Consider the following 14470-nt stretch of genomic DNA (forward strand, 5'->3'; position numbering starts at 1 on the left):
CACAGCCGCACATCCACCATTTGTATTTTGATCTACTTTCTTCTCAGCATAATAAAAAAACTAACAGGTTGTTATACATTTTGATCAAAAAGTACAAGCCCACTCGCCACGTCAAAAATCGAAAATTCCTGTTTTCTCACCATCATTCTGCTCTCAATACTCCATAACCCCGTATTTATGGTTGTTCTTAGTTACAAGACCAACGCCTGCTGCATCGGAGGGGAGCGAGGGGTCCCGCGGCATGCGACTGGCCGATCCTGCGACTATACTCTCGGCTGTGTTCTTTATTTCTTTTTCTCTTTCCCTTTTTTCAATATATTCCACGTGTGCATTAGAGCAGTGCTTCCCAACCTTTCTATCACTGTGGACCGGTAAGCGTTTGATCATTTTTCCGTGGCCCGCGTGTTTTGATTTAATAATTTTAATTTAATTGTATTTAAACATGCCTTCAAAATTAAATACAGCTAAACCAAAAAATGAATATAAAGTGATTTATTTTGATTTAACTCACTAGAATGCATGTTTGTTCTTTTGTGAGCCCCAGACTTCTCCTTTAAAGGGTACCTCTCATCAAAAAAACTTTTGATATATTATAGATTAATGTATGCAGAATAACTTTACAATTGCAAGTTATTAAAAAATATGCTTCTTTCTATTTAATTTTCATCTTTGAAGAAATGACCACTAGGGGTCTCCCTACCAGTCCTGGCAGCAAGCATTTCAGACTCATGCTGGAGTCCTAAACACTACGAGCTGCCAGTCTGCTTTGTTCACAAAGGAGAACAATCAGAGCTGCCAGCCTGCTTTGTTCACAGCCTGTTTGGCTGTGAACAAAGCAGGCTGGCAGCTCTGAGTGTTTAGGACTCCAGCATGAGTCAGAAATGCTTGCTGACAGGACTGATCGGGAAAAATACAATAGAAAGAAGCATATTTTTCATTAACATACTATTGGAAAGTTATTCAACATTCATTAATCTAAAATATATCAAAAGTTTATATGATGAGAGGTACCCTTTAATGCTGAGCATGTATTATACTTTGTGACTTGACACATTACCCCCTAAGCACACAGGGAAGCCACTGTATTTCTTATTAGCAAGACCTAGCATAACGCGACCCCAGGCCGGGTGCCTGAGCGAATCCTGTACTATAGCAGGTTGTATGGTGCAAGAACCACTAGGTAGGGGACATGAAATACACACTGTGATTCCCTTCACCCATCACTGTCACCCACTTCCTCTGTGCACTTACCTCACGGCAGCTTCTCTTCAGTCCCCGCATCTCCGACCTTGAGGACCCGCTCTCTGATTGGTCAGGAGGAGGATCAGTGTAACAATAGCGAATTTTCATTCGTTATTGTCACACAATGGGCGGGCTCGGGAGGGCGCAATGCTCTGCGCCTCGGCCGTCACAGTGACATTTTTTAAAGTTCCTCGGGCCGCCCGGTACCGTTTGATCCACGGTACCGGTCTGCGGCCCGGGGATTGGGGAACACTGCATTAGACTATTCACCATAATATATTCCTTCCATTTAACCTCCTCTAATTGTCCAGACTCCAAAACCTGAAAAATATTTTCAAATCTGCCCCGAATATTATTTCTAAGAAATTCAAAGAAGTTGAATTTTTTCCATTCCACTATGAAATAGGCCTGTGACGCTAAGAAATATAGTCTGATGTCTGGAAATGCTGGACCCCCCCCCCCCCCCCCAATATACCGTGGCTGGCAGAGATGGACAAGCTTTATTCTGGTCCTCTGTCGCCCCCAAATCAAAGCCATGATTTTTAAAGAACTACACGAAAGACATGAGAAAAAAAAAGACATGAAGACCAGATTTTATTTCATGCAAATTATGCATAGTGATTTTATTATCATTTGTGTAATAGCTATAATTTTATAAAATTTTTATTTTTTCCCCCCATGTTCTCTTAATCACAAAGAAAATTGAATACTTTTTGCTCATGTCGGTTCTGTCACATATTTAGATGTGATGTGGTTGGGTAAAAGTAGTCATTGGCTTTGCATTTATAGATGTCTCCGCTCTTCCCCAGAAGCCACAGGTTTCCATCATCATAGGATACATGTCGGAAAGTGCCACAGAAATCCATTATAGTCCAAAAGGTTCCAGTAGGATTGCTAGCCGAGATCCCATCCCTGAAAGAGAGAGGAGAGGTCACTTACATCTCCAATGGAGGAATATTGATTATGACAATCAGGTGATAACTATGGTACAATCCACTGATTCCCAATTGGGGTCCCGCAGAACCTAGGGGTTCCATCAGGCACTGCCAGGGGTTCTGCACTGGCAATTATTTATTTATCTTTTTTTTTTAATCTCCTGGATCACGGCAGCACAGGGGGAAGGGAAGCCTGCGTGCGCATTGTGTGAACATGCGCACACAGCGCCCCCCTGCGGCACCGTGAGTGAGTCACATGTGCTCAGGCCGGAAAGTGGATAAAGGCAATAGGAATGATCATCTTCCCAGCCCCTTGGTCATCTTCCCAGCCCCCGGACCAGCTTCCTGGACCCCTGATCATTTCCCCGGTCCCCTGATCATCTTCCCGGCCCCTGGACCAGCTTCCTGGCCCCCAGACCAGCTTCCTGGCCCTGCAGAAGGATGTTGAAAAACAGCTCAGCTTAATTAAGGTACTGCACCCTCTCCCTTCTGTCACCCCTCTGTTTCCCCCTTTCCCCCTTGTTCACTTTCCTGTCATCCATGTCCACCTTGTCCACCCCTGTCACCCATGTTCACCACCCCTCTGACCACCCCCCCCAGTCTACCACCTATCACCAATGTCCAAACCCCACTATTCACCCCTCTGTCCCTTTGTCACCCCTGTCCACCCCTCTGTTACCACCTTGTTACTCCTGTCCACCCCTCTTTCACTCCCCTGTCACCATGTACACTCTTCTACACCCATGTAAACCCCTCTGTCACCCCCACGCCCCCTGTCACCCATGTACACTGTTCTACAACCATCTGTCACCCATGTACACCCCTATGTTACATCCTACACCCCTCTGTCATCACTGTACACTCCTCTTCACCCCCAACACCCCTCTGTCACCCCCCTACACCCCCCTGTCACCCATGTACACTGTTCTACAACCATCTGTCACCCATGTACACCCCTATGTGACATCCTACACCCCTCTGTCATCACTGTACACTCCTCTTCACCCCCAACACCCCTCTGTCACCCCCCTACACCCCCCTGTCACCAATGTACACTGTTCTACACCCCTCTGTCACTCATGTACACCCCTCTACACCACTGTAGTGCGGAGCCTAATAGGTTTGTTTTGCAGGTAAAGAATTGTGGCTGGAAGAAATAGTCATGATGGCGCGGACCAGATGGAGAAGAGAAGGGAACAATGCTGATTTTAGAAGATGTCACTTGTGAGTTGCTGTATAAAGCAGCACTGTAATCTACATACCCACAGTTAAATTGACATTGTGCATTGCATTGTGGCTTTTTACCTTTTTTTTTTCTCGTCAAATTCGGTAGGGGTTCGATAGGAAAAAATAAAAAAATTTCGGAGGCGTTCCCCAGGTCGAAAAACACTGGTATAATCTTATATTGTGCCCAGCAGTGAACTCCTTCTCCAGCTCAGTGACACTATCAAAACTAGTACTGGCAGCCACCACTAGGGGAGCCCTACACATAGCTTTATATTGCCTGCATTATTACCAGCTGTAAAAAACCTTATGCAGTGTCCTGCTCCTAGTGGTGGCTGCAGATAGCCAGAATTATGTTATTTATCGATAGAGATAAGCAGAGCTCCCAATGATAGAATAATTGACATTTAGTGGAGCTCTAAAAGGGGAGTGGGACACCTTGTGATTTTTGCTATGGTGTCCTCTCATTTCTGTATGTGCCCCTTACAATAAGAGCATATTGCTGGTAAGGTATATAGGTTGGGAGTCAATGTCATGACTCTATGATGTCAATCACCGAACCACCACATCCATGTTTATATACCATGTATGATAGTGATATGCAATGTCTACTAAGCTTTTACCTTTTAAACAAATATCCTTGGGCGTTCACACCATACACAGAACCATCTGTGCCGACCTCCACCATGACCAAACTGCCTTCTATCTGCTGCCACCGACTTCCTCGGCAGGATGTGGGCGTCACATCATAGCGGTAATATATGTTATTGGCGGAATTGACACCCCAGCAGCCATAAGGGCCACAGCTGTAATACTTCAGAGCCCCCTCTAGTTGGGTATAGGTGAAGACGGCCGATCTGGAAATGGCTTGATCCTGGTTCAGGCAGAAAATCAAATCCCCTGCATTGGCTCCAGACAGGAATTTATTACCACCTGCGTCTACCTGCTTCAGAAGACCTAGGGAAACAAAATAATGGATAATGTTAGATGAGACTGATAGATAGATAGATAGATATTAGATAGATAGTAGATAGATAGATAGATAGAAAATAGATATGAAATAGATAGTGTCACGTGTGGGCAGGGAAAAGGTGAAGTCCTGCACTCCATTCGCCCACAACCTTTTTCCCTTCTTATTGCGTAAATGTTCTAACTGACGCATCAACAACCACGAAGACGGTCCCAGCCTATCTATGTGCTGGGACTTCAGAGTCAAAATAACAAACTACAAAAATACTCAATCACAGGTCAGGGGATTGTCAGGCTTACAAAAGGTAAACGCTGATTTAACAATGAATCAATGTCAGCAAGCCAAAGTCTGAACCAAGAGAATCAGAGAGATGCCGAATCAGAAAGCAAGGGGTTAATCCAGAAAAACAGAGCCAAAGTAAGATACCAGAAAGCAGAATACAATATAGAATTCTAGCTACAGAAAAAAATCTTCTTTCACTGGCAAAGGTGTATTAGCCAATGAAGGCTTAAGTAGCCAACAAAACAGATGTGGGCACACCAGGTATCTGATAGGGGAGCAAGACAGAATCGTGATAGAGTGTAACCACAGAAACCTAACAAAGAAAACAAACAAGACATTTAAAGAGACACTGCTATTACAGATAGATATGAGATAGATGTCATGGTTGTGCCTTGTAGGGAAGGGGAGAATGAGTCTTAAGCTGACTCTGAACCTCTTTCCCTTCCTACTTCCATAGTCACCTTAACTGGTGGCTCCACAACTAGGTATATGACTGTGGTTACCAGGTCCAGAGAAATAGCCAAAGGATAAGTGCAGCCACCAAATATATCCAATCAAAAGTGGTAGTTTTTTCCATAGTGCAGAAAAAAAGCAGACAATGTTTCAGTAGTCTAACACGACCTTCCTCAAGTAGATAGATAGAGACAAAGAAGTAACTGCAGCACTAAAAAGGGTGAAAAAATTGAAAGTAGCTTTATTCCATATCAATATTACAGATGCAGCGTTTCTGCTGCCTGTGCAGACTTTCTCAAGCATGATGCTATTTTTTGTCTAGATAGATAGATAGCTATGAGATAGATAGATAGATAGATAGATAGATATGAGATAGATAGATATGAGATAGATATGAGATAGATAGATATGAGATAGATAGATATGAGATAGATAGATATGAGATAGATAGGAGATAGATAGATAGATAGATAGATATGAGATAGATAGATATGAGATAGATATGAGATAGATAGATATGAGATAGATATGATATATATAGAGATAGGAGATAGATAGATAGATAGATATGAGATAGATAGATAGATAGATAGATAGATAGATATGAGATAGATAGATAGATAGATAGATATGAGATAGATAGATAGATAGATATGAGATAGATAGATAGATAGATAGATATTAGATTGATAGATAGATAGATAAGGTATACAGACCCTTGAAGAATGTTGTATAACCTGTAATTTCCCTGAAGATTGTTCATATATTCATTCCTCCTTCTAAACCCTCAATCTCTCTTACACATATAATGACGGGGGAGGCTGCGTGTCTGTATGTTCTGCAGAACCTGCTAAGGCTCCTTTCACGCTTCCGTTTTTGCCCGGTAGGTGAAGTCCGTTAGAAAGATAGCGGGAGTAAAAATTGTGCATGACGTCTTTTTCTCCCGCTATCTTCGGCCACAATCACCGGAGTTATAACGGATGTTAGAGGAATCCCATTCAAGTGAATGGGATCCTCTTTGCCTGTTATGACTCCCATTAGGCTCCGTTACAATAATGCATGTTAAGGGCCGTCAAAATTTAAAAAAGAATAAAAGAGCCCTTAACGTCCGTTGTAAAGGAGCAACGTTCACAGTGTGTAATCCAGAGTGAAGCCGCCTACACGTTAGAAAGAAGTAGTCAGGACCTGTCTAGTGCAACCAGTTGACTGTTTGATATTTTCAGGGGTCTCCCGACTCTTTCCTGACCCGCTCCTTGGCTGAGTCCAATTTATGTTCATGGTGGGAGTGGGAAAGACAGATGTGAATCCTTAAGTATTCTAAATAACAAAACATTATAGCCCAGGGTAGCCATACACATAAGAGAGATGTCGGCTGAACACTGGCTGCCATCTTGAAGGGGGACACTTTAGTACTTTTTGCAGTCACTTCTGTGTTTACACATTTGGGGGGAGATTTATCAAAACCTGTCCAGAGGAAAAGTTGACCAGTTGCCCCTAGCAACCAATCAGATCGCTTCTTTCATTTTTAACAAGGCCTCTGCAAAATGAAAGAAGCGATCTGATTGGTTGCTATGGGCAACTCAGCAACTTTTCCTCTGGACGGGTTTTGATAAATCTCGCCCTTGGAGTGGAATGGGTCAGAAATGGTGCAGACCAAGAAGACCCCAAGGCAGTAAAGATGTCCTCTTACCATTAACAGCCACCCAGCTGTCATCGTCTAATCTATAGATATTATTCGCCCTGTTGACTCCCCAGACACCGGCTGGACCGACCGACACATGGATCAGTTTGCCAGGAATCTGCTTCCAGTATGTGTCCAACCATTGGTAGATGTTGTCATCATTGTTCACACCATAGACCTGACCGGCGCCTGCATCGATCTGCTTCAGATTTCCAGGGATCACAGTGCACTGCAGTCCTGAGAAGAGAAGCAATGATACAATCCAAGGAAAATAAGAACAACACAATAAAACTAAACATAAGCAATAATGTACAAGAAATACAAATACATAAAGAGACATGCAGTTATAGGAATCACTCCCTATACAAGTACTGACTCCATAGAGGAGGAAAGAAGTTACCTGCAGCAGCTCCTGTATACAACAGCACAAGACCGAGGATCTGGATCATGGTGACTCCTACTGTGATGACCGACAGGTTCTGCACCTTTTATTAGTCGCCTTAACCCCTCCCTGTGTCACATAATATCACATAAGGCAGGGACTAGTGGTGACGTTCTCCTGCCCCCTGAGGTGTGGTAAGTGTTTGTAGACCATGGCCATTATTGCTCAGGGGCCAAGAACAGTCTCGGCCCACTGGACCTGAGCCTCAACATAATCATATGCCCAGAACTTAGGAATCATCTTGTCTCTCCTTATTCTTTTTAGCCTTTGTTCATTTTGTAAATGAAAGAGAAATGGTGGATGACTTCAGCTGCTGTAAGGTGCTACCATGACCATCCAAAGGCCAGGAAATATATTATTATTTTATCCTCCTACTTAAAGGGGTACTCCGGCCCTAAGAAATCTTATCCCCTATTCAAAGGATAGGGGATAAGATGTCTGACCGCGGGGGTCCTGCCGTTGGGGACCCCCGCAATCTTGCATTCAGCACCCACCTCTTTGAGCTGCACATCGCGCTGCCAGCTTACAAACTGCCGGTGGCCAGCATGACTCTGTCATGACTCAGCCCCCGTGTGACGTCACCCCCCCGCGCCTGCTATGCAAGTCTATGGGAGGGGGCGTCATGCCCCCTCCCATAGACTTGCATAGCGGGGGCAGGGTCGTGACGTCACACGGGGGCGTGACATCACGATACTCCGGCCCCGTGGTCGGCACCCGGCAGTTTGTGAGCTGGCAGCGCGGCGTGCAGCTCAAAGAGGTGGGTGCCGAATGCAAGATTGCGGGGGTCCCCAGCAGTGGGACCCCCACGGTCGGACATCTTATCCCCTATCCTTTGGAAAGGGGATAAGATGTCTTAGGGCCGGAGTACCCCTTTAAGGTACCCATACACATTAGATTCAAGGGGTACTCCACCGCTAGACATCTTATCCCCTTATGTTTGGATAGGGGATAAGATGTTGGGAACCAGTGATCTTAGGGGGTTGTGCTGAAGAGAAGTGTTTTCAAAAAGAAAGATGAAAATGCATAAATTATAACTACCCAGTGCTATCTCCACCATGAAGATCTTATCTCCAAATCGATTGATGCTGCCCTAATAGAAATGCTTAAGGTCACCCCAAATATGGTTCATTGTATTATAGAAGATCTTCTCCAATCAAGAATATTCCCCGGTTACGTGACAATATGGATACAGACCATGTTACATCTTGTATACACAGATATCTTTGTGTCCCGGTACCGTATTGCATCCAGATTCCAGTTCCTAGTGTAGAGGTCCCCAAAGTCAGAGTAACTACGTTCAGGTAGGGGTCCTCAGGTGGGACAGCCCCTAGTCGCCTCTCCTTAAGTCTAACTTTAATGTTCATAAATGTATATATTAATAATTATATCTATATTGTATAGACATGTATAGTACTTACCTTGTTCAGCGTCGCAGGACCTTCGGTCATGTGATCATGCTAGTAACCTCTATGGTATGTTGCAGGACCTTAGGAGGTCCTTGGGTCACGTGTTACCCACAAATCTCTGTAAAGGTGATTGACATCCGTTTGGACCAATTAGCATTAGTCCAGCCCCTGCCCATATAAGGGAGCAGCGTCCAATTATCGCTCTCTTGGGTTGCTGCTCTCGTGGATGTCGGACTAACAGGACGGTGTGCTACGCAACTTTCAACGACACGCTAGGCCTCAAAACCTATGGCCTCATCAGAACCAAAAATCGTGAGTTTTACTCTAATTCCTGCTAATGCTAGCCTGACTACTGGACCGCAACTAATTCCCCTAAATCCAGTGGAACAGCGCAATAGACTAAAGACTTTTAAAGCTAAAGTCCCAACCATTGTCAATCTCCAAAAGGAAGCTGTTGTATTGTTATGTTAATGGAGTGTACAGAAAATCTTCAGTTAAGTTAACGCTGTTTACAGAAGCTTTCCGGTTGTGGACAATCCATTATTACTCACTACCTCAAACCTATTATCATCTACCTCCCTATCGTTCCTGGGAAGGGCGGTTGTCACGATGCCGGCTGGCAGGTAGTGGACCCTCTGTGCCAGAGAGGGATTGGCGTGGACCGTGCTAGTGGACCGGTTCTAAGCCACTACTGGTTTTCACCAGAGCCCGCCGCAAAGCGGGATGGTCTTGCTGCGGCGGTAGTGACCAGGTCGTATCCACTAGCAACGGCTCACCTCTCTGGCTGCTGAAGATAGGCGCGGTACAAGGGAGTAGGCAGAAGCAAGGTCGGACGTAGCAGAAGGTCGGGGCAGGCAGCAAGGTTCGTAGTCAGGGGCAACGGCAGAAGGTCTGGAAACACTGGCAAGGGACACACAGGGAACGCTTTCACTGGCACTAAGGCAACAAGATCCGGCAAGGGAGTGCAAGGGAAGTGAGGTAATATAGGGAGTGCACAGGTGATAACTCTAATTGGAACCACTGCGCCAATCAGCGGCGCAGTGGCCCTTTAAATCGCAGAGACCCGGCGCGCGCGCGCCCTAGGGAGCGGGGCCGCGCGCGCCGGGACAGAACAGACGGGGAGCGAGTCAGGTAGGAGAGCCGGGGTGCGCATCGCGAGCGGGCGCTACCCGCATCGCGAATCGCATCCCGGCTAGCAGCAGGATCGCAGCGCCCCGGGTCAGAGGACGTGACCGGGGCGCTGCAGCGGAGGAGGTGAAGCGAGCGCTCCGGGGAGGAGCGGGAACCCGGAGCGCTCGGCGTAACAGTACCCCCCCCCTTGGGTCTCCCCCTCTTCTTGGAGCCTGAGAACCTGAGGAGCAGACTTTTGTCAAGGATGTTGTCCTCAGGTTCCCAGGATCTCTCTTCAGGACCACAACCCTCCCAGTCTACTAAAAAAAAATTTTTTCCTCTGACCTTTTTGGCAGCCAAAATCTCCTTGACCGAGAAGACGTCCGAGGAGCCGGAAACAGGAGTGGGAGGAACAGATTTGGGAGAAAAACGGTTGAGGATGAGTGGTTTGAGAAGAGAGACGTGAAAGGCATTAGGGATACGAAGAGAAGGAGGAAGAAGAAGTTTATAAGAGACAGGATTAATTTGACACAGAATTTTGAAAGGACCAAGATAGCGTGGTCCCAACTTGTAGCTAGGGACACGGAAGCGGACATATTTAGCGGAGAGCCATACCTTGTCTCCAGGGGAAAAAACGGGGGGAGCTCTTCTTTTCTTATCCGCGAACCTCTTCATGCGTGAAGAAGCCTGTAAGAGAGAATTTTGGGTCTCTCTCCATATAATGGAAGGGTCACGAGAAATTTCATCCACAGCGGGCAGACCAGAGGGCAAGGGGGTAGGGAGGGGGGGAAGAGGGTGACGGCCGTACACCACGAAAAATGGGGATTTGGAGGAAGATTCAGAGACCCTGAAGTTATACGAGAATTCGGCCCATGGAAGGAGATCTGCCCAGTCATCCTGGCGGGAGGAAACAAAATGTCGCAAATAATCACCCAGGATCTGGTTAATTCTTTCTACTTGTCCATTGGACTGGGGATGATATGCAGAGGAAAAATTTAATTTAATCTTGAGTTGTTTACAGAGAGCTCTCCAGAATTTAGACACGAATTGGACCCCTCTATCCGAGACAATCTGCGTAGGCAACCCGTGAAGACGAAAAATGTGTACAAAAAATTGTTTAGCCAACTGAGGCGCAGAAGGAAGACCAGGAAGAGGAATGAAATGTGCCATTTTGGAGAATCGATCAACGACCACCCAAATAACGGTGTTGCCACGGGAAGGGGGTAAATCAGTAATAAAATCCATACCAATCAGAGACCAAGGCTGTTCGGGGACAGGCAGAGGATGAAGAAAACCAGCGGGCTTCTGGCGAGGAGTCTTATCCCGGGCACAGATAGTGCAGGCTCGCACAAAGTCCCCAACATCCGTCTCCAGAGTTGGCCACCAATAGAAGCGGGAGATGAGTTGCACAGATTTCTTGATGCCCGCATGACCTGCGAGATGGGAGGAGTGACCCCATTTGAGGATTCCGAGGCGTTGGCGTGGAGAAACAAAGGTCTTTCCTGGAGGAGTCTGTCTGATGGAGGCAGGAGAAGTGGAGATCAGGCAGTCAGGTGGAATGATGTGTTGCGGAGGGAGATCAACTTCTGAGGCATCCGAGGAACGAGAGAGAGCATCGGCTCTAATGTTCTTATCGGCAGGACGAAAGTGAATCTCAAAATTAAATCGGGCAAAGAACAGAGACCACCGGGCCTGGCGAGGATTCAGCCGTTGGGCCGACTGGAGGTAGGAGAGGTTCTTGTGGTCGGTGTAGATAATAACAGGAAATCTTGATCCCTCCAGCAGATGCCTCCATTCCTCAAGTGCTAATTTAATGGCTAGAAGTTCTCGATCCCCGATGGAGTAGTTCCTCTCCGCTGGAGAGAAGGTCCTAGAGAAAAAACCACAAGTGACAGCATGCCCGGAAGGATTTTTTTGTAGAAGAACAGCTCCAGCTCCTACTGAGGAGGCATCAACCTCCAATAGGAAGGGTTTGGAAGGGTCAGGTCTGGAGAGCACGGGAGCCGAAGAAAAGGCAGACTTGAGTTGTTTAAAGGAGTCTTCTGCTTGAGGAGGCCAGGACTTGGGATCAGCATTTTTCTTGGTTAAAGCCACGATAGGAGCCACAATGGTAGAAAAATGTGGAATAAATTGCCTGTAATAATTGGCGAACCCCAAAAAGCGTTGGATAGCACGGAGTCCGGAGGGGCGTGGCCAATTTAAGACGGCAGAGAGTTTGTCTGGATCCATCTGTAGTCCCTGGCCAGAGACCAAATATCCTAGAAAAGGAAGAGATTGGCATTCAAACAGACATTTCTCAATTTTGGCATAGAGTTGGTTGTCACGAAGTCTCTGAAGAACCATACGGACATGCCGGCGGTGTTCCTCTAGATTGGCAGAAAAAATTAGGATATCGTCCAGATATACCACAACACAGGAGTATAATAGATCACGAAAAATTTCATTGACAAAGTCTTGGAAGACGGCAGGGGCATTGCACAGTCCAAAGGGCATGACCAGATACTCAAAGTGTCCATCTCTGGTGTTAAATGCCGTTTTCCACTCGTCCCCCTCTCTGATGCGGATGAGGTTATAGGCGCCTCTTAAGTCCAATTTAGTGAAGATGTGGGCACCTTGGAGGCGATCAAAGAGTTCAGAGATGAGGGGTAAGGGGTAGCGGTTCTTAACCGTGATTTTATTAAGACCGCGGTAGTCAATGCAAGGACGTAGGGAGCCATCTTTTTTGGAGACAAAGAAAAATCCGGCTCCGGCAGGAGAGGAGGATTTACGGATAAAGCCCCTGTTACGCCGAGCGCTCCGGGTCCCCGTTCCTCCCCGGAGCGCCCGCCTCATCTTCGTTGTTGCAGCGCCCCGGTCAGATCCACTGACCGGGTGCGCTGCGGTCCCGCCTTCAGCCGGGATGCGATTCGCGATGCGGATAGCGCCCGCTCGCGATGCGCACCCCGGTCCCCGTACCTGACTCGCTCTCCCTCGGTCCTGTCCCGGCGCGCGCGGCCCCGCTCCCTAGGGCGCGCGCGCGCCGGGTCTCTGCGATTTAAAGGGCCAGTGCACCAATGATGGTGCCTGGTCCAATCTTCCCAATTAGCTTAATTGGTAATCACCTGTGCACTTCCCTATATTACCTCACTTCCCTTGCACTCCCTTGCCGGATCTTGTTGCACTTGTGCCTAGTGAAAGCGTTCCCTTGTCTGTTCCTAGTCCGTGTTCCTGACCTCCTGCCGTTGCCCCTGACTACGATCCTTGCCGCCTGCCCCCGACCTTCTGCTACGTCCGACCTTGCTTCTGCCTACTCCCTTGTACCGCGCCTATCTTCAGCATCTTCAGCAGCCAGAGAGGTGAGCCGTTGCTAGTGGATACGACCTGGTCACTACCGCCGCAGCAAGACCATCCCGCTTTGCGGCGGGCTCTGGTGAAAACCTGTAGTGGCTTAGAACCGGTCCACTAGCGCGGTCCTCGCCATCCCTCTCAGGCACAGAGGATCCACTACCTGCCAGCCGGCATCGTGACAGTAGATCCGGCCATGGATCCCGCTGAAGTTCCTCTGCCAGTTGTCGCTGACCTCCCTACGCTGGTCGCCCAGCAAGCTCGTCAGATCGCCCAGCAGTCGCAACAGATAGCGCAACGAGATCAACAGCTGGCATACTTGACCTCCGAGGCACTGCGTATTCAGTCACAGATACAGCAGCTGCAGCCGCAGATACAGCAACAGCTCCAGCTGCAACTACCATCTCCTCCGCCGGCTCCTGCAACTCCTCCGCAGCAACCGGTCCTTCCTAACCCCTGCTTGTCCCTGCCGGACAAATTTGGCGTAAAGATCGCCCAACGAGATCAACAGCTGGCATACTTGATCTCCGAGACACAGCGTCTTCAGTCACAGTTACAGCAGCTGCTGCCGCAGATACAGCAACTTCAGTCACAGCAGCTGCTGCCGCAGATACAGCAACTTCAGTCACAGCTACAGCTGCAACAACCATCTCCTCCGCCGGCTCCTGCAACTCCTCCGCAGCAACCAGCCGTTCTTAACCCCTGCTTGTCCCTGCCGGACAAGTTTGATGGGGACCGCAATGATTCTGCCACAGCCACAGTCCAGTCCTTCTTCGCTGAGGTCCGTGGTGTCTTCGAGGAGCCTGCCCGAGCTTCTTCTGCCGAGATTGCCCTGCTGAACCTGGAACAGGGTGTTTCTTCCGTTGGCGAGTACGCCATTCAGTTCCGTGCTCTTGCTTACGAGTTGTCCTGGAATAGTGAGGTTCTCTGCGCGACCTTTAAAAAAGGCCTATCCAGCAACATTAAAGATGTTCTGGCCGCACGAGAGACTCCTGCTGACCTACATGAACTCATTCATCTTGCCACTCGCATTGACATGCGTTCTTCCGGATGGCGTCTGGAGCTCCGCCTGGATATGGACTTTGTTCGCACGAAGCGTTTTTTCTCCCCGGCTCCTCTCTCCTCTGGTCCTCTGCAATCCGTTCCTGTGCTTCCCGCCGCGGAGGCTATGCAAGTTGACCGGTCTCGCTTGACACCTCTAGAGAGGACACGACGCCGCATGGAGAATCTTTGCCTGTACTATGCCGGTACCGAACACTTCCTGAAGGATTGTCCTATCCGTCCTCCCCGCCTGGAAAGACGTACGCTGACTCCGCACAAAGGTGACACAGTTCTTGATGTCAACTCTGCTTCTCCACGCCTTACTGTGCCTGTGCGGATATCTGCCTCTACCTTCTCCTT

General features: G+C 47.8%; 1 protein-coding gene across 1 annotated transcript; it reads right to left on the reverse strand.

Annotated features, from left to right (window-relative positions):
• Positions 1-1868: 1868 nt before the first annotated feature.
• Positions 1869-7724, reverse strand: LOC130294204 (fish-egg lectin-like). Its single transcript, XM_056543763.1, has 4 exons — positions 7188-7724; positions 6797-7024; positions 4025-4358; positions 1869-2154 (listed from the first exon to the last, which is right to left on the reverse strand). The coding sequence occupies exons 1-4, from the start codon at positions 7234-7236 to the stop codon at positions 1974-1976; spliced, it is 792 nt and encodes a 263-aa protein (XP_056399738.1). The 5' UTR covers positions 7237-7724; the 3' UTR covers positions 1869-1973.
• Positions 7725-14470: the final 6746 nt, after the last annotated feature.

Source organism: Hyla sarda, chromosome 10, assembly GCF_029499605.1.
Source record: "Hyla sarda isolate aHylSar1 chromosome 10, aHylSar1.hap1, whole genome shotgun sequence".
Taxonomy (NCBI): Eukaryota; Metazoa; Chordata; class Amphibia; order Anura; family Hylidae; genus Hyla; species Hyla sarda.

Coding starts and splice junctions, on each gene's coding strand:
- LOC130294204 (XM_056543763.1), bottom strand. CDS start 7,236: ATGATCCAGATCCTCGGTCTTGTGCTGTTGTATACAGGAGCTGCTGCA. Junction 7,025..7,187: donor GTATACAGGAGCTGCTGCAG/GTAACTTCTTTC, acceptor TTCTCTTCTCAG/GACTGCAGTGCACTGTGATC. Junction 4,359..6,796: donor CAGCTGGGTGGCTGTTAATG/GTAAGAGGACAT, acceptor TTGTTTCCCTAG/GTCTTCTGAAGCAGGTAGAC.